At 36.3% G+C, this 21,392-nt stretch overlaps 2 protein-coding genes across 3 annotated transcripts in view; one reads left to right on the forward strand and one right to left on the reverse strand.

The window, feature by feature from the left end:
* Nucleotides 1–3,249, forward strand: part of SPATA22 (spermatogenesis associated 22) — a 12,518-nt gene extending 9,269 nt beyond the window's left edge. For both annotated transcript variants that reach the window (XM_072399275.1, XM_072399284.1), the window contains exons 6-8: nucleotides 135–264; nucleotides 1,240–1,337; nucleotides 2,847–3,249. In XM_072399275.1, coding sequence (XP_072255376.1) covers nucleotides 135–264; nucleotides 1,240–1,337; nucleotides 2,847–3,038 — 420 coding nt within the window. In that variant the 3' untranslated portion in view covers nucleotides 3,039–3,249. The remainder of the gene's footprint in view (nucleotides 1–134; nucleotides 265–1,239; nucleotides 1,338–2,846) is intronic.
* A 1,830-nt stretch (nucleotides 3,250–5,079) lies between these two features.
* LOC140344185 (LHFPL tetraspan subfamily member 7 protein-like) overlaps nucleotides 5,080–21,392 on the reverse strand; it is a 116,015-nt gene continuing 99,702 nt past the window's right edge. Inside the window, exon 3 of the mRNA XM_072431176.1 lies at nucleotides 5,080–8,336. Coding sequence (XP_072287277.1) covers nucleotides 8,110–8,336 — 227 coding nt within the window. The 3' untranslated portion in view covers nucleotides 5,080–8,109. The remainder of the gene's footprint in view (nucleotides 8,337–21,392) is intronic.

Raw genomic sequence — 21,392 nt, forward strand, 5'->3', positions numbered from 1 at the left:
TAATAATAAAAAATCCTTAAAGAGGTTAGGTTTACCCTTTAACACTCCAGTGATGAGAAGAAGTGATGTCATGTTGGATTTATTACTACTTTATGTTTTTTAAAGATTGTTTAAGAGTATCTTTCTTTTTAAAGGCTTTGCCACTTAATCAAATTACTTTAAAAGAAAAACGTATTACTTTAAGAGTCATAACTGTGTCAATTGAAAGCATGAAGCACTGGAACCAGTACACAGACCAAACTCCTCTACTCTTTGAGCTATTGGGTATGTATAATGGTGGAAAATAAAACAATACACATGTTAAACTAAACCCATTAAATAAGTTATGTTACCTTGTATGTTTTCTTTATTTGCAATAGTTACCAGAGATTATGTCCTTTTTATACATACTTGTATGTACTTATTACAAGTAAACTTTGGCATCTATAACCTCAAAGGTTGACAGAGGTTTTGGGGAGCCTAGCTGTTAAACTTTATAAAGAAAATAAAGACTATATGGGCTGAAAGGCTCAGATACAGGGGCAGACATAGTGAGGTGCAAAGTGTTACACTGTGCGAGGGCCCAAGACCCTACTCAGCCAACAGAGACATCCTAAAGGGCCTTAATTTAGTTAAACATGGTGGCCCATGTCAGTTCTGCACCGGGCCCACTATAGGCTACATCCACCTCTGCTAGTTATCCAGGTCAACTGTGAAGTGTGCCAAATATCTGAGAAATACAAATATTTTGCCACAGTTTATTACAATTACAATAGCTTAACTGAAATTGGAAACAAAACAGAAAAACAAACATGAGAACAAATACAAAATTATTCCTAACAATTAAAAATGATAAAACATCCAATGAAATATTTATGTTGTATATTGATAAAACTTTATCTTTAAAGTATTAAAACAGTTTACAATATTCTTTTCCTACTTTGTACTTTCATGTGAACCCCCTCACTAAATCTCAAGCACCCAATATATAAAACATTGAATTGACAACAGTATATATTAGATTAGACCTCAGAGCTACCCCAGTCCTGGTCAGTTCTGCCTTCAGCCCAATTGTCTTTATGTTCATGGGATTTTTTAATCACTTTGCACCAACATAATGTACAATTACCAGCATATAAGAACAGTTTTACTCCTGATGTTAAAAATAACATGATAATGTTATTTTTTAACTGTATAAATATGTAGAACATAAAGATCATGAAACAGTAGAGTAACCAGTGATATTCTTGTTTTTGTTAGCCGTGCTTGATTCTGCAGTCACTTCGGGTAGTCATGGATCAAAACTATTCATTCTGAGGGATGGAAAAAATCATGTTCAATGTGTATTTTATGAAATTGTAAGTAACTTTAATATTTGCTTCCTATAGCTTCACTGATAGAATTTCCCATATTGCATTGCATTATGGAATAATATGAATTAAAGGAATTGGGTTTGGAGTGTAGCCTTAGGTTTATAAATAAGGTCACTGGGACACAACTTGTTTGGACTTGGGCATAAGCAGTCTACATATTTCAAAGTGAACTTGTGACTCTTATAGGGTCATTCAAGTATTCTTTCCAGATACAAAAAATGCATCATATACACTACTTTTATCAAACTCTAACTAATTTAATATATGAATAAAAACATAGAAAAGGGTGAAAAATATGTATGTGAAATGTTCCTGTTAAAGTTAAGTTTAGTTTAATCCTTCTCACCTCTGAGCTGTCCTACAAGCCCTTTAATGTTTTGGTAGGCTTAATTGATCTTAAGCTACAGCTGAAGGGATGGGCCAAGCTCACATTAAGCATGTTTAGATATTTTAAACGATTTTTATGTAAATGTTGTAAAAGGTTAAATTGATCAGTTTCATGGGTTTATATTAAAGGATAAATGTGATTTTACACATCCATCAGTATTCCATATCTTACATACCATAGATACTGATTCACAGTGATGTGCCCAGAGCGGCAGTGTTATTAATCTTTTATGTGGTTTCCCTCCATTAATATTGTGAGCAAGGGTTGGTCTTTTCAATGGAGAAAAATAAATGGTACCGCATTCACATAAATGTGATTCTGCATCAGTGCATATGTCAGGAGAAGGAGCCCACTGGGGGGGGGTCGCACCGGCCAGAGCCGCGGACCGTGTCCCCCATACAAATTGTAGGATCAGGACGGTGAGCGGGTTGTGTCTTTGAAGAGTGGACGGGTTCTGGCATCAAGACGAAGTGTCTTCCCCTTTGAGTGACACACAGCTTCCCACACGTGCGTGGTCCGGAGCATTTAGTGGTTTGTAGGTTCGAAAAGGTTGGCGACCACTGATCTAAGGGGTTACTACAATTTTCTTTGTACAATATTTGGCTTTGTGATTATTACTGAAAATAAGTTCTTATCACTTTTAAGGGCTGTATTTATAAACCAGAATCTGTAAATCCAGTGGTGAAATGTCCCTTTCCCCATTACATTGGGGTCTTTGCCCTAATAATGAACTCTTCATGATATGAATTAAAAGAAATAAAGTATAAATGCCTTCTATAGGCAGAACAGGAACTCAAGAGAGCAGATCTCTAACAAATTCTCATAAGTACAGCTATTAGGTTTCTTGCTGGCATGAAAGAAGGTATCAACCAGAATCCTTAACCTAATATTTTAATAACCTTATAAGAAGGTTTAAAACAGCAAAAACATATTTTTATCTTGTTTTTTCATTGGCAATTCCTAGGGCTGTATGATCTTAAGGATTTTTCTTTTTATAGAATTTTTCTATAAGGTGCACTTGGATATACAAACATATATACATATATAAACATATATACAATGAATATTGTGCTGTTTACTGGCTTGAGTATTTTGTTTTTGCTTAGGACAGAGAATTACCACGACTAATTAGAGGTCGAGTTCATAGAGTCATGGGGAACTATGATAAAGTAAGAAACCAGCTCAAGTGTGTTTCTGTGAGGCCTGCAACAGCAGCAGAGCAACAAACCTTCACAGAATTTGTCACAGCTGCCAGTATTGAGATGGAAGAATATGTTAAAAAAATGAATAAAATGTAGAATGTTGAAATACTACTATTAATTTTGTCTGTTAGAAAAATAATTACTTTTTACATTTTTATGATACATTACAAGTTCTAGATGTGTATGTATTGTATTGTAGCACTTTAGTAATAGCCTAACAATTGTTTCTGGAAAAATAAAAATGTGAGTTTTGCTGTTCTCAAGTCTGTATTATTTAAAGTTTATGTAATAAATCTGCATTTCATGTATTATGATTATTTTTTCTATTGAAGTGTTTTATTTCCTGGACCTAGAATGTTAGAAAATGTCTGTTGTTTCAGTGTACACTAACGCTCAGGAAGCTAATCCAATGAGTGGCTGCAATGGGCAACATTCCTATTTGGCAAATACACAGAATGCAATTTTAATGTAGATTGTTTTGCAATCCTAAAGATGTATAAGAACCAGATTGTTACCCTGTTGCTTGTTGGGCCAGGTTCACAGCTGCTGTCTCTTAATCTGTAACTCCATTGTGTGCATTTGTACATATAACATTTATTTATATTTTTATCAGCCTTTTTCAAACTTTAAACAGGGGGACGTTTGAAATTAATGTTCAGGTCTTAAGGGAACTCCTGCTATTACTGTATCCACAACCCACAGTGTGCTGGTCAGTGGGAAGAATACCTCTTACATTGCTGGCCAGTGGGAAGTATGTTATCCTTACAGATTCTTACAGCCAAAAAGATCATTGGTGTCATGTTAACTAATTGCTTAAGGGATCCCTAGCAACCTCTGGAGAAACTCTGTTTGAGAAACATCGTTATATATGTTATTTATAATACTTTTACTATTTAGCAATCCCAAAACACAAGTTAGCCAAAAAAGGGTATCACTTGAACCAAAAGTATTAATCGATGACTGACATGGTAGAAGACTCCACTACCACATTAGGCTTTACATTTCATTATTCCCTCTTATGATATGTCATCCTCCCTATCTTTACAAATGCCTCGTGAACAATGCAGAATTTGCATTGTAGTGCAAACGTCCAGATCAAATGGTTTTGAGACTCAATGCACAGTAGCAATTGCAAGGAGCAAATGTTTACAGAGATGTATTTGCTATGCAGTGATGTTTTCTCAAAGAAGAAGAAACATTAGTAAAGATCACTGCATGATGGTCAATTTTGTCTCTGAATTTCCTATTATCCTTTTTGCTTGGTAGTGGTGTATACTACAAATCCATCATCATATAGACAACTTTGTTCTATATGCTGATTTATGTCTTTGACTTTTTACTCCTTTGGTCAGAAAATGGGATAATAGAGACTAGTCAAATTATAACGGCGGCCCCAGCTGTTAATGTCTTTTCACATACCCATTTGGCATGAACAGCCATGTTTTTACTTTTGTTCTACTAAGTTCTTCCAGGAGGATGATCATGAGATTTCTAGAGGCTGGAATAATGTAATAATGCTATGGGCATAACGTAAAACTTTCAGGTGCAATATAGTTTCAATTTAACATTTAGATTCAATAATAATCTAGAGTTCATTTACAGGGGCAGTTGACCTCCTTCTGACCTATATCTGCCCCTCTTCCAAGCTGCATCACACCGCATTTCTAGTTCTGGTTCTGACAAACACAAAAGCCTACTTACACAGAACCTAACAACACATGTGATGGGGACAAACCATTAAATACATCATCAACTAAAAATAAGAAAAAATTCTAGCGTCGGTTGTCCATGTCATGGTTACATTTTATAATATATTTTTAGCAAAAATGATTATAGATAACACAAAAAAAAAATCCTTATCATGAGAAGTCTTACACTTAAAAATTTCTGTGCTACTGTATTTGAAAGAAACTTTATATAGGAAGGTTTTATTAACAACCTCCAAATTTTGCTTTACATATTCTGAAAAAAAGCTCCTTGTGGTGGATAAATCCATTTACTAAAAATTGATATTTCTTTTTTGTTTAATGACAACTGAGAGGACATTTATGATGTGAAAGCCTTTTTTGATCGGACAGCCAAGAGGTGCGTTAATCCTTTATAAAAGCTGAAGCACAAATGACAACATTCTAAAAGGTTTGATTAAAAAGTACTTTATTAGTGTGACAAAATCAATGAAAAATATATTTTAGTTAACAGTTTTTAACATCATAATCTGAACATTTGAGTATAAATAAAAAGTAAAGTAATAGACATTTTGTTTGAATGACACTAAAAAGGAACACAACTACAATTTTCTTTACAAATATCCACTAAACTGTTGCAAACAGACAAATACATAATCAAAACAGTATTATACAGAATGTACAGCATCTTGCAGTTAATAAACATCCCTGGTACGTAATATTTTTTGTTCTATTGATCTTTTAGTAAAGGCACAGGATGGTTAGGTGGCAACTTTCCCCTTCAGAAATGTGAAATTTTCTGTCTGTTTATTATAGTTTTCATAATCTTATTCTATATGGTGTTTAACAGAAAATCAAGGAAACTTTATCAAGGATTTGTACATCCTTACATGAGACCTCATTATATTTTAATGATCGTATTTTAATCAATGTTGAGGAATTTGCTATGGTGCATGAGAGCAGCCCGAAAATCATGCTTCTTTTAGACTTTCCATTCACCCCTATTGTAAATAGCAAGAAAAATATTACCAATTTCTACATAGCTACAATAAAGGATAAGTGCACTTTCAATAAAATAAACCACATCCCAACCACCTGCTATACTCCAATGTGTGAAAACATATGAAAACCTCAGACAGCAACATTTACATTGTTTATAGATTTAGATTCATCTGAGAGGTGCCTGGCCAAGCCATAGAAATGAAATAATGGCCATCTCTACTACAACTTTGGTGCATGCATCTGGGACAGCTAATATTTTGAAAGGCCAGACCTAGTACATGCATGCCATTCTCTGGGAACTCTGCAAGCTAGGGAGAAGTAAATCTGTGGTTTTAATTCAGTTTCACTATTATATGATAAGGACAGGAAGGTATTTAAGGGACTAAGGGAATAAAAATACACTAATCTGTAGACTGAGGGTTTCCACAAAACAACAACCCACTTAGGTAATCTGGACAAAGGGATTGTCAGCTGCAGCTTTCTGTTATTCAAGGAGCAGCGTTCACAGCTGTTACCGCCATCCCTTATAATGATATTCTATTAGTTTGCTGCAATTATACTACGTAGGGGGGCAGATAACTCAACAGGGGATTGCTATACTGTGAAAATCCCCATATAAATTTCAAAGTGGCAAGCAAATGAAATCTGCCAATGCTAATTTTGTTAAGAAAGGCATTTTGCATAATACTGTTACAAAGTCTGTTCAGGAAGCCAACAAAGTCACATTTAAAGTTAACCTGTCAGAAACCTGGGCAACTCAAACTCGTGATACATAAAATACTAAAGCAGATGATGATTTTACCAAATAATTACCAAATAAACCAAGTTACATACACTGCTATGTAAATATCAATCTTATAAAAGACATGCTTAGACTTCAACCTTGTCTTCAACCAATCTCCCTGTTGTGATAAGTGACACTACTGATCACTTTGACGGGTGATTTAAACTGAGGATAACCTCGCTTTATGCTTTGTTTGAATTGCCCAAGCTTTTAAAAGGTTTACTTTTATAAAGAGTGTTATTTATTTAAATAGGAATGTGAGGTAACACCAACTTTTTAACACACTGGAAATATATCACTTTACACACCTTCAGTAAATAATCATTAAAATGAATAAATGATCTCTTATAAAATCTGTACCTGCGCTTTGACAGGCCTAAATTATTCAGATCGTATGATCGTATTCACAAAACATTTTATAATAAAAAAAAAGATTGTATGTGTAGATGATACAAATGGATGAAAGTTTAAGGGATAACTACACATTGAAACATTCCTAACCTAACAGCCCCTTCCTCCTAGCCTTTTACTGATCTCAGATTGGTGGTATGTTGGGCTATGCATGCAAGTGCCACTGACCTCCTCCAAGCTGACCTTTCTCCATGGGCCCTAATACAAAGCTATCTGCCTGCATGCTTGCAGGAAATTGGTATTCCATAAAGGCATTGGGGAAATTTGGGGAAGGAGTTGGGGACATAAAATCCTATCAGAGGGGCGGGGGATTAAGTTTAAGTTGTTACAAAGCATAGTTATATTTATTATTAACCAAAATAGTGTTCTGTCTATAAATACCCATAAAATAAGTTGCCAAGATTGTTTTACATAAAAAACAGTGTTTTGTTGTTAGCCTTTAAATTTGTTTTGAAAGGCAGAATATGCAACAAGCATTTTTTAATCTAAGTTTCAGTTTTTGCCACTAGGCAAAAGGAAGCATACAGAAGTCTGGTTCCAAACAGAAAATCATTTTCCTCTTCTGCATAGCAGGAGCTGGAGATTGGTAAACTATTCCTGAAAAAAAGAGGCACAAACATAACTGGACCAAAATGGGGCAATCAGATGTTTCAGTTTGAAAGGGAAAAACATTGGTAGCTGTGGACAACTATTCCACTTTGCTGTAATTTGATGTTACAGTAGTAGTTCAGAGTGCCTTCAGCATTTCAGGCATCTTGAACACAAGCACGATGGTGCAGTCATTCCGGAAAGCTTGGGCCAGATGAGGATGGTGTGAGCTCCCTGCACCCAATAAAAGGGAATATGGAAGATCATGAGAGGCTTGAGACAGTCTGGCATTGCACTACGCCTAAAGTAATGTCACTGCTGTACCAGGCAGCCGAATTAAACCTAACTTGGGCGGCCATTTCTGAAAATAATGCAGCATAGCAATTGTTTTTAATTAACACAGAATTTGCAAATAATGTAAAATTGATTCCTACAGGAGGTAGTAATATTTAAAAAAAACTAGCACAGAGTATAAAGGAAGGAGTTGGAAAACTGAGAAAATCACTATTGTTTAATGAAACTTAATTCAAGGCTCGTATTTTAATCATGCTTCAGGAAGACGATCAATGCAATATTCGATGTGGCCTATACGTTAAGCTGCACAGCTGCAAAGAAGTGCTATAATACCTTCTGTCTATCCCTCTCTAGACAGAATTTTTTTCTATAATTTTCATTTGAATCCAGCAGTTATAAAATACTATAAAATGGTAGGAATTGGGGTCGGAGATATGTGTTCTTTTGGTGCATATTTAGCAAAAAATGGCAAAAACACAGATAACATGACCCCAACAATGGCAAGCATGTAACCCCATCCAATCTGACAGTCTCCTGCATAGTATATACTTGAGTTTTCACAGTATTTCTTCACAGTAGTAGAGTTAAAGCCAAAGGGGTACACCAAAAGACCGGAAGCCATGATGAACACTGCAAGGTAAAGAGAGAAAAAATTAAAATCTGGGGTTTAGGTATAAATCATATTTATTAGGACATAAATAACACTTTTCTTTCCAATGATTCCAAGATGTGCATGAATGTGATCTTGATCTTCAATTGTATACAAATATAAAGTCAAGTGCACCCCTGTGGACACCACAGACCACACTCTATTCTCCCTGAAATCACCCACACAACAATACAATAATCATACGTAATACATAGAGCCTGGTTCACTAAAGCTCTCCAAGACCAGGGAAGATGAACTATTATGGGAGAACCTGAAAAATCCAGAAAACCTGGAAAAGAACTGGTCCAGGATTGAAAACATTTGCAAACTAATAGCTAATGAGTTTGAAGAAATGCATCCCAAGTTTGCTGGATCATCCAGGTTCTCTCATGAAAGCTTTAATAAAACAGGCCTAATATGTCAGAAGAATATAGCCGTATTCAACATTCTTTATTCATGTTGAAAGTGATGAAGTTATAGTGGAGGCCAGAAGACTTAGAGAAACCTACAGTAAGGTGTATTACATTTTAATGCTAGATGTAACCATTACAGTTTCCATATTCATAGTGTTGGTTATAATATTTAATTACAGGGATTGGCAGTAAACTTTATACAGCAGTTGGAACTATAAATCCATTTTTGATATCCAAAGGCAGACAGTCGATGTTGACCTAATTCTTTACTTTAACTTGAACTATGTTCCCTCTCGAAGATATAGATGGGGTTCGCTGTGTACAGTACATAGTGAAATAGGTTTGTAGAGGGGAAAATGAAGTTTGGTAGTGGGGAATTCATTTCTGTGGCAGGGGTAGGGAATAGGAAAAATTAAAGAATGGAACAAAGATTGGGGGGAAGGGGGTAAAGTGAGGGACCACTAAGAAAGGAATTTTATTCAGGTCCCTACATCTAAAGGAAGACTAAATATAGAGAGCCCTGCAGATGCTCCAGATCAGTGGTCACTAACCTTTTCGGACCTACAGACCACTAAACTTATGGGCCATGGACTGCGCATGGGCGGGGAGCCATGTGTCACTCAAAGGGAAAGAAACCCAGTGAGCGGGTTTGTGTCCAGAAAGACAACCCACCCACCACCCTGAGCCTGCGATCTGTACGGGGGACAAGGTCCGTGGCTCTGGCCAGTGCACCCCCCCCCCTTAAGCGGGGGCCTTGTCCGCTTGGGGCCCGGTTGGCGTCTGCTGCTCCAGATGATTCACCATTTTTTTTTAAACGTAATTGTTTCAAAGTTCTTTGGCACAATGTAGAAATGGCTCTGCCTCTTGATACCACATTTGATGAAAAGGCCACAGTCAGAGTAGCAATAGCTGCCTCTATAGCAGTAGCAGCATTTTACAAATACCCACGCAGAAGATTACTAAAATCACTTGCAGGTCATCAATGGGATGATCATAAAAGTTAGCTTTTCTGAAACTAAGTAACTTTGTAAGTTTTTTTTTTACATTTAGTGATACAATTTATACATTTAGCTTAATGTATTATTACAAAACATTAATCACATGTAGAAGGCAATCAGATTTTGGAAATATTTTGTAACATGCATAGGAAAATGATAAACAAAACTATTTGCAGTGTAAATACAATTGTATTAAATATTATGATGTTAAAAAGTAGATACAATGATACCATAAATATATAATGTAGTTTACATCTTAATCTAAACAGCTGTTAAATTTTGCAAATTGTCAATTATGTGGGGTTTCAAAGAGCAGCAATCAGCTGCACTACTACGAAAAATCCATAAGGTGGCAGCAGAGGTATAACATTAAAAATTAGGTAGCTTTGGAGCAGAGAGAATCTAAAGCACACTAGTATAGAGAAATACTGGAGGCTACAATTACTTTGCAGCCTATGATAGTGATATTTGACAAGCAATGCTTTTGACTAATTCTCTGAACCTGACTGTCAACATGACAGCCAAGCAACATGACAACCAGGAGGGGGTAAAAACTAGGAGTCTCCACATTCTTCATGCTATATTATACTATGGAAAGAATTAATGGTAAAATTAAAAACCTAACAATTGACTTTAATTTTTTTTTATCATTACATTTTGAATGGTATTTATATTCATTTTAAATTAGTTTAAAAAATGTAATCAACTCCATAGTTTTTCCAACATTTTTTAATGTGTTGCTTATATATTTCACATATGCTGGTACCCAAATGTGTCCAGCAAACATGTGCATATGTAAAATTAGGTAAATGCAGTAAATACAAAAAATAATATATTTCCATAAGTGACCAAAACAATACATACAAATGAAAAATATTTATTTAGGCACCTAAAGAAAGGTCCAGGGACATGAAGTTGCATTTATGTGTGGATGCCAGGAATTCTTACAGCATTCCCATAGGCAGAATACAGAAGAGAAAACTGTACCCAGAAAACATGTGCCAGCTAATGGGGGGTAGTTACCCATGAACAAATGGGAAATAAATAACACAGAGGATGGAGGTGTAATGTGCTGTAATGTTCTGTGCAGCTGTTGTTAGCCTCATCCAGCACTGCAGATCCGCCTGCATGTCCAGCTGATGCACTGATTGAGCCATCTAGGATCATTCTGTGTCATTATCTCTCAGAACACTCTTTATTACTTGGGTGAGCAGAATAAAAATATGTCATGATAAGAAAGTCTGTACAATGTGTCCATTCTCTGTAGGTTAACTATACATTGGGCCCTACTCATCATAACCAGACAAGTATGTATGGAAGGCTGGAATCTGCTGCATTCTTGGATTTCTCCCAGTAACAGGCGGGCTCTGCCAATAGTTTATACCTCCGTCTGGCACAAGTTACACCATGCAAACAGAGGCACTTGTACTTGGCATACTTTACCTGTCATCACAATCATATCATTCCCTTATTAATTATTTTATCTGTAATTTTCACTGTCTGCAATGCTTGGGCTCATATATTGTGAAAGTTGAAAATCAAATATTATAAGAAAGCAGCAGATGCTTCCATTTTTTATCTAGGTGGTATATGACACTAGCAGCTTATGATGCATGGCTATGTACCTGTAAAATAAGAGGCTGCCACTTGCCCCATACAGTCCATCATGAATTATTTGCTGGAAATTCTACAGCTTTACTTTTTCTTAAAAAAATACATAAGAGATATCAATACAGAGCAGTTTATCAAAAGGGCAAAATAGACATTTGCCCCAGGCCAACCAGGATAGGAGAAGCACCAAACACTTTGCTGGTAATAGAGCTTAAAAGCTAATATATGATGTTAGTTAATATCTGAGCTACAAAGTGACCAAGCAAGCAATAACATAAAAACAATTATTTTACAGAAGAGATTGCTCTCGCACCATTACAGAATAGCTCTCCTGTTAAAACATACAGTAATATACTTATTATGGCATGTGAATAAAAGCTGCCATATCTACAATCCCCAGCTGCTACAAATATTTAACCGTTGGATGAGTTGACAACCGTTTTCATTCTACATATAGGGATTTTTAAGGTACTTCCAATCAGCATTGTTCAACATAATTTTAAAATCCATATAACAGTTTATTCAAAAATACACAATAAAATCATAGTTACAATGAGGCTACATTATCCAACAATTGACCATTTCCAAAACATTACATACATGCCATTGTTAGTACATATAAATGTTTGTTACTGAAGAGTTGGGTCAGAATACAGGGACTGCCACCCACCTACAATTTCTTCCCGGTCGGTTTAAAAAAAAAATTCTGGGTTGAACACAGAAAGTTTTATTCATTGTGTTTTGAGTGAATTTTTTGTTGTCTTTTCTCATACTTATATGATTAATGCCAACATAGTATCCCTCAATCACAACCAGACAGCATTTCTCATTTACTTTGTGATCTCTCCTCCTCAATTGACTATTACACCAGGTGGAAGGATCAAATGAGTGTATTTTAAACTTCCTTTTTAAAAATATTTAGGGATTTAATGTTTGGTTTGGGATAGAGGATTAAGCACCACTAATGGAAGGATTGTGGCAACATGGAATTGTGGAAGGATTATATACATACAAACATACATAGTGTTTATATAGCACTCTTGATTTAAAGGGGTCAACATAAACCAGTGAGTGTGTGAGATCGGGAAGCATGAAATTATTTTTATAATACACTTTATCCCTGGGGGAATACATTAAGTGGATGAGCTTTATTGTTGGACTCGTTACCAATATTGCCTACAGTCTCTCTGTAGCTGATCTTTATCCCATTACGGTCTTGCTTTGGTGGCCATTTTGATAGAGGCAAGGGTTTTTTATTCATATCTTGGAACCATCAGCATGGAGAACACTGGTCAATGTAATAGTGATATTGCTATGACTGTGTTATTTTTCAGGAGAAATTTCTGACAAAATGTCCATGTCCATTAACATTCCTAGATGTTCCCTTTAACATGACAAACCTTTACTTTTTTAGTTTATTTCTCCTTTTATATACAGATGAAATACATAAAATAATTTGTTTCTCTGTCCATCCAGGTTTTCTAAGATTAAGGTCTGGTGCTAACAGATTTACATTTGTATCAAAATAAATTCTCTCCCCATGCAGGTCTGTGGGAATGCAGATGCATTGGAATCAGGTCATTTGCAGGTGAACTGCATCTGAAATTTTGAATTATCCTGGGTTATACAAGTGGTACTATAAAAAAATTTTTGAATATCATATTACGGGCTCTTTTACCAATAAATCTTGTGCAGAATAATATACACAGATTTGAATGCATATAAATGTTTTTAGAGGCTAAATCAGCAGATTTAAGAACAGAAACCTTTTGTGAATGAAAAAATGCTCCTATATTCTGTACTCCATGTAGCTCACAGCTAGTAATATGGAGGAGTACCAAATACACTGAACCCCCTGACCTCACAGAGGGACAGCTGCACTGTATGCACCCCATAGTTACTCCCCAAATAACTGTGATCCATAAACAACTATCACATAATTTGCACCAATTTGCATATTAAAGCATTTAATAATCCTGTTTTGCGTGAATAAGTAAGTAGTTGAAACACAGCTGTCCTCGTGAAGTCCCGTAAATAGTTTAGTACTGGCAACAGTACAAGAATTACACAATGATATAGTGTTCTAGCACTGTCCATGGCATATGGGTCTGTAATCATTTCAGATATTTAGCAACTGTTTTCTAATGCATTTTGCTGATTGGCTGTAAAATATTTCTACTTGACTGTCCTTTTTATTTTGCAGTTTATTTTGTCCAGAATAAAAGTGATTTCTTATTTTTGTAGTTATAGTTTTGCATAAGAAATCTTACTGTGGTTGCTGCAAGCTAGCTTACTGCAAAATGTTCAGAGCAATTCAGAAAGTGTGTGGATAAAGAACATGCTTTATGTTTACACCTATCAATTGCTTTATGTGCTTTGTGTTTACACCTATCAATCTATATATGAATCATTTTTTATGGAAAAAAACTGACACACATTAACATTTACTGGGATTTAAATCTTTTTCATTATTAGTTTTGCACTAATTTACACAGTTTTACACAGTATATACTGTTTTGTTACAATTTGTTTGTTTGCATATATATACAGTATATATTTCATGTAAATGTTACTTGACATAAGAACATGGAGCTCCGATCAGGAGTATGGATCTGCTGTTGTGTGTATATCCCCCCCCCCCCCCCCCGCCATTCAAGTCAATGGGGATTTTGTGGATGTTCAGGTATTACAGGAGAGAAACACATGCATGGTTTGCTAAAAAAATCTTAATTCTCAAAGAAATTGTTGTATTCTCTCTGGGGCTTCACTAAAGAAAACATTGGAAAACACATGCATATCACGTACATAACGTGATAGCATGCAATTTTTTTGCGATTGGTTGCACTGGGTTGCATTGCACTGTGTTAAAATGTATTTCCCTGGATTTGGTGCAGACAAGCACTGGAAGAATTCAGCTGTCTGGGGGGCTTTTGGGCTTGGGGTTTGTTGTTTTACTGGAAAGGGTTGTCCCCAGAGAAGCCTCCTCTCAATTTTTGTTTTGATTTTACTTGAATTTAGGGGAATTTATTGTTTCAAGAATCGCCTGTCAATTATAGGACATGCTTTAGCCGGTTAAAACAGCTTTTTCAAAGTTTTTACCCTCAAGGTCTTGGGGAATCCCTGATAAAACCAAATAATTGTGGTCAGTGGGAGAAAGGTCATTTAAATTGGTGGCTACTGGTGGATAGAATACCATCTTCATAGCACCTTTCTCATTGGAGTCATGCAACTGGCTCTAGGAAATGTTGTTGGCCCCAGAACTATGCAGTCATCATCAAATGGGAAGTTAGTCAACCACAGTTTGAAGAACCGTTAGCAAGCCCTGGGGGAACCATGGGGTTCCACAGAACTCTGATTGAGAAAATCCGCTCTACCATATAATTGTAGTCAGAGATGTCACCTTTTCCAGAGAAAAAATCCAACCATGATTGGTATAGCATGATGGAAGTGTGGCCAAAAGGTAGAAAGTAATGCCTTAATATTGTTTGAAAAACTACAAAGGGAACACAAGTTAGTTAGATATGACTTCAGTTCTTGTTGCGTACATCCACCACTCTTCCTTACATGGCTCTAGCAATATGGCAGCCTAAACAGAATGGACCAAGAGTCAGCAGCAGCTTGGCAGGCACATGCCAGGCATGCCCAAGCATTGTCTTCATGTCAGGTTTGTTCAATCGAGACACACTGGGGCTGCAGCAATCATTGTTTTTTTAATCTTCCTGCTCCTTGGTTCATATACAATCATTTTACTTCTCTCAAATTGTCCTAAAGTTTGTAAGTGGCAAACTTCTCAGCAAATTACCTGAAAGCAAAATTATATATATATATTGTGAGGGGTTACGCCCAGGATTGCCTTTGCTGGGGTCAAAGGACACTTGTTACATCAGACATCCCTGTCTATCAGCTGAAAGGGCTTCTCCCTGTCAGCTCAAAACCAAGCTTTCAGCAACCTTCTGCTCACTCTTTACCTCACTCTCCCAGACTGACTTTCTGAGTCTCTCAGCCGAGCTCCCTCACAGACCGACTGTCTGTGTCTCCAAACAGAGCTCTCTCACACAGACCCCTGTCTGTGTCTCTCCAAGCCAAGCTGAGCCCGCACAAACCCCTGTCTGTGTCTCTTCAAGCCAAGCTACTGACTGAGCTCCTTGCTCTATGTTATATCCCAACCCTCAGTGTCTCTTCATTAATTATCTCACAGGTGAGAGTCTTCCACCTGCTACTTTACACAGGAGAAGATTCCTGGGCAAATATATCTCCCTTCCACCTCCAATCCTACATTCGTGTCACAATATATATATATATATATATATATAAATATATATATATATATAGTATATATAGCAGATGGGCAGATTCAGGAGCCTACATAAAATGCATATCCAAGATCCTCCTACTCATACCTACAATCTAAGACTTATCAATTATCATGATGAGGGCAAATGACATTCCATATTTTTTGGCAGTTACATTTATTTTGCATAAATGTAATCACCATTAAATACACACAAAAATGTTTTGTTGCCATGGAAACTATACATAGGAAGAGTCTGACGCTGAATACAAAAGAAATCTCAATGTGTATACAGTGTAAACAGTAACAGTAGATGACTATAAATGACTGGTGTCATCCATGTATGAGATCTGGTGTGATGGAAATGTTTTATCTGTGCTTGTATACAAGCAAGAAGCGACAAGGCAGTGTCACAAAATATACCGCACCATACTTTTTCCTCATTTGGATATGTGCCCCAATGTGGGGTGCTCATTGTTGAGTTAGCATGTACTTGGCTTCCACCATTAGTGCAGGGACCGCAGTATGAGATTGGTCTTGATGTTGGCTTACGACTTATGAATTACCATCATATTATATGGAACTAACAACAATCTCTGGTTTATTGGAAGTGTTATGGTTATCTGCTGGCTTCATGTGAGTGCAACCAGAATGCTTTTATCTTTAGTTGTGTAAAAAAAAAAAAAAAATGGCCCTTGAGTAGAGGCTCTCCCTGTACTACAAGGGTTATATATTTGCATATGGAGACCACAAAATTATACTAACCTTATTCCATTGCTTTCACAATCCTAACTCCAAACTCTGCCAAATTCAACCTTGCAATCCAATCCAACCATACATCCAATCTAAAATCCTGTTTTTTTCATTTCACATCTTCAGCACGCAAAATCTTCATGGCTGAAGACAATATGGTGTGGGGTTTGCATATGTATATACCAGCCCGTAGTGGGTTTGCTAAAGGAATATATGGAGAATTTACCCCAGAGTGTGAAATGGGAAGTTCAGCTTGGAGTAGTGTCCAATACCAATCTGGCAGAGTATTTATTCATTTCTGACTCTCTCTATATTACTAAATCCACCTGTGCTATCTTTTTCTGTAACAGCTTTGGGATATATACACTCCAGCTACCCCCCACAGTGCACAGACTGAAGCTTCAGGTCTTTTTAAGCGGTATCATAGAACTAAATTCTATACTGGCAAATAATATAAATACAGCATCAGGAGCAAAGACAGCGCTTCCTATTTATCGCGTGCTTTCCGGCTGGCAAATCTCATTATGGAAGGTGGTAAAGCGGCTTTTGCCAGTAGATCATGAAAAAAGTGATCAGTACCGTATCCTCATTTCACGCTTGTGCTTCTGACATGTCATTTATCAGTATCTAGCGGCTAGTGGCAGGAATTTATTTTCAGTGTACATCTCCTCCTACCCTTGACTTTTCTATCTATTTTTACAGATCAGGTGCTTGTCGGCATGCCAGGATGTTTATTATCCTTTGCAAGCCAATAAAAAAAATCCCCACAAAAATAAAACTACAGCCAGGCAGTTCAGCTCATCATAAAGCCGCAGGCCAAACAGCAATTCATTCATCCCAGACAAAAAAAAACCAAACATACGAAGCCAGCTACTTCTAATCACAGTGGTTAGCACCCAGTTGAGAAAAATTAAGCAGTTGCCCATGGTAAAATAGGATTGGTGGTATTATCATTCAACAAACTGAACAGTGAATCCTGATTGGTGGCTATAGAACCAATGTAGTCATGGTCTACAGTTGATCAGTTTCCTGATTTGACATAATGCTTCAAACAAATGAATGATCCACCATATTGAAACAAACAACATTATTATATTAATCCAAATGATTAATTTTGATCATTTCTGTGCTCAAAATTTGCACAGAATTTCAACATTTAATTAGGCAAATCTGTTTATTTCCCCCCAATACAAGTGGTAAACTATTGTATTAAAAGCAAAACTACTATTTGTGCTACACACAATATTTCAATATAATATGTTAATAATATAATCAAAGTCATGGCTACATCTAATACCTAATCACAAGAATAAATGTAAACCTGCACTGATTTTGTTTAAAGTTCAATTTACCTTCGGAAGTGTATAATTACCCTTGGAGAAGCTGACATTTGTCATGCCATGTTGAAAAGGAAAAGGATGGGTAGAGTTGGTTGGTGTTAGATAAGGACTTACTATTTTGCCATTAGTTACATTGTAGGAAAGTAAAAAATTGCTGTATTGCTATGCCTGGAACCTTTGATGGGAGGTAATTCTGAGATTTTCTGGACAGGAGATCATGTAGTGTAACATCCAACATTTGCGGCATTGAACTGAGATGTCCATTAAAAACAAGACATAACAATATCAATAAATATAAATATGTTTCATATTGTTCACCACATACACACATTTATATTATCAAAACAATAATACTCTTCGCTTTTAAGACATAGGCAACCTCAGATCAAAAATTCACTGCCAGCACTACCACCACTGGAGTCCGGAGTGCCAATTTAAAAAGCACAGAGACGGTGTTTGGATTGGATGTCTCCAAACTCAGATTCCATGTTTTGCATATCTGGTAAACAGACAGAAGGGCCCATGCTCAGGATCATTCAATAAAAGTCATGTTGTTATAAAAGTCAGGGGCAGAGGTTGGAGCTAATCTAGGGACAGAAAGGATTAAAGATCAAAAGGAAAATAAAGGACAGACAGTATTTGCTGCTAATTACTGGGGGAAGGTGTATTTGGGAAAAGTGATTATGGGGAACCAAATTTCTTAACAATAGAAACCACTTTTAACCTCCCTAGGGGTTCATTTCTTTCCGGTTTTATATGTCCAAAAGCAGGTCATTGTTTTTCCTGAAAATTTATTTTACAGTATAATAGTATGAGTATAATAAAGTTTGAAACACAAAATCACGTAAAAACAAAAAAATTGAATAAATAAAAAATCTATATATTTAAAAAAAATGTTTACATTTTTTTAAATTAAAAAAAAAATACACATTATACTCATACTATTATATATACTGTAAAATAAATGTTCTTGAAAACAATGTACTGCTTTTACAAAATCCAATGTATTGCATTCAATACAGTTACTTTGTATTGAATGCAATACAAATGGATTTGGAATTTCCCGCCCCGCCCCTCCGGCAACGTACACATGCACTGAGGTCACCGGGAACTTCCCCCTGACTCATCGGATGCAGAAGCAGGAAGAAGGAAAAAGAAAGAAGACGGACTTTGCGGCACTTGACAGCGGGGGAGGCCTGCAGATCAGGTAAGGCTGTATTTACTATTACCTTCCTATAGGGTTTACATACCCACTCGGGGTTACAACTTTTAGCAACTTTTTTCTACCCCAAGTCACACTCGGGGTTACCTCTAGAGAGGGTAAAAAAGAAAAAAGTTCTAAGTGATTTTGCACCAAAAATAATCATTTTAAACTCTTTTTAAAACAAAAACTGAATTCCAGGTTGGATTTTCCAAAAATGATGCATTTCTTGACCAATCTGACCAGATTTGATCCAAATCCTGTTTTCTCTTTCCACTCACCCCTCCTTGTAACAGATAACTGTAAACACAATAGGGTTGATTTACTAAGCTGTTCACTTACTATGGAGAATTATCCCCTTGGAAGCTTAGTAAAAGAGATGTTGAAAAGTTCTGCTGACTTCACCCATCCAATCATGTGAATGGAAACATCCTGTTTTATGATTTGCACAGTGAGCTATCACCACATTCACCAGGCTAACCCATTAGCAATTAAGTGATGTACTGTGTGCCATCATGGCACTTTCTACTGGTATGCATGATGGACAGAGCTAAAGCAGGTCTTCCTATAGTGATCTATTGCTGGCTATTTGATAATAATCATGGAGCCTGTCACCATTGGTTGGTGAGACACCTAGTGACATGTCAGCCACTGCCTAACTATATACATCATATATCAACTCTGTAATAATTTTTTTGACAGCAGTTAATCTTAGCCTTAAACTATAACAAAATCCTTTTCTACCATAGACTTTCCTTTGCTGGGAGCCCTTTGTATCTGCAGCAAGCAGTTCTTTGTCAAAATCATACAGTGATTAGATCCTTGATCCAGAAATATCTAACTATTAAAGATTAAGATTTTAATATGCAAGCAATGCTGCCACTTCCTTCTGTTCATCTAGCTATATAAATGGACAATGGCTAACACAAGTGCTTCTGTTCATGTGAATAGAAGCTTCATGTTGAAAAAAACCTTGGCATTCTTATTAAGCTGTCTTAAAATACAGGCTGGCTGTGGATGTTCTGATGTTTTTATATAAAAAGATATGTGCCACACATTACTAAAACAGAGAACGAGGTTTGAAAATGAGATGAGAATGTCTGTTTTTTTTATTACCACTATTTCCAGTTACCCTAAGGTCATTAATCTGTCACTCCAACAGCAAAACATACAGAAATGTATGCAGGCAATGACGCATAAAGTAAAGTAAGATTCTGCCAGTACAAACAAATCATTCACTTATTTGGAGCAAACCTATCGAATGACCCCCAAAACATTGATACGATGAATATATTTAATTACACTTTCTGGTAAGAAATAAAAATACATTGCTCAAATAAAAAAAAAACAGTGTCAGTAACTCACCTAACATAAAATTAGCTAAACGCGTGTTAAACCTTCCTATAAAACATTTTTTCCCCTGTCTGGTGTGGACCTGTGAATCCTCAATTTGCATTTATATTGCATCATTCATCTATTTAATATGTTAAACCGTTAAATAGACATAAGAACATTTATCTGAGTACCTCTAAGGCAAAGAGTCATTTTAAGGATCTCATATAATGAAGACCTGTTTAAGATTTTTGGGTAAGAAGGACAATGAAGAATAAAATGAATCCTTCGCACACAGCATGAGTTTGCCAGCTGCAGAACTAATAGCGGTACAGATGACAAAACCCTCACAGTACGCTAGTTTGGTTATCCTAGGTCTAATGTACCTAAAAAGCAACGGGGGGCTAAATAAAGGGCTCTGAAATGTGCTTTAACCCCCACTAACCAATCTATTACGATCATTTTTACAGTATAGCCTGGGAAAAGAGGGGATTATTCTATTTAGAATATACAGTAGATAAAATTATTGTACGCCCCTGTACCCAAAACAAGAGCTGGAGTTCCCATAACTCAAACAGTGTAAGTAAATCTCTCTCTCACACTTGGAACATCCATTTTGGCAACATGGAAGTGCCCATTATTTCCACAAGGTAATATGTTGTCCTTAACTGCCAAAGTATAAATACCTATCTTTGCCAAAGTATAATAGCCTATCATTGCCACAGGGAAAATGCAATAACTATGCCAGTTAGCCAAGCACATGAATTTGCTTGATCCAGTGCTGGGAAGAAAAATGATTATCCAGGAAATGATTTTACAATGATTATACCTAGGTATGTGGGAGATATCACTTGGCCAAAAATATCCCACACAATCAAGACATTTTGATGAAATGTGGGTGATATGCATTGAAATCAAAGGCTAAAACTAAATTAAAGTGCAGTGATCTTTAAAATAATCCTGGGGACTGAAAAAGCTCCTTGTAACTTGTACCAAAACACAACCCCTTGTTAGCTGGGAACAAGATGCTCGATTATGAGGAACTCTACCAGGGTCTATGTACCCCAGTGGTGCAGTGTCCTCCTAACTGCTACTTAC

This window comes from Pyxicephalus adspersus, chromosome 1 (assembly GCF_032062135.1).
Source record: "Pyxicephalus adspersus chromosome 1, UCB_Pads_2.0, whole genome shotgun sequence".
NCBI classification, from domain to species: Eukaryota; Metazoa; Chordata; class Amphibia; order Anura; family Pyxicephalidae; genus Pyxicephalus; species Pyxicephalus adspersus.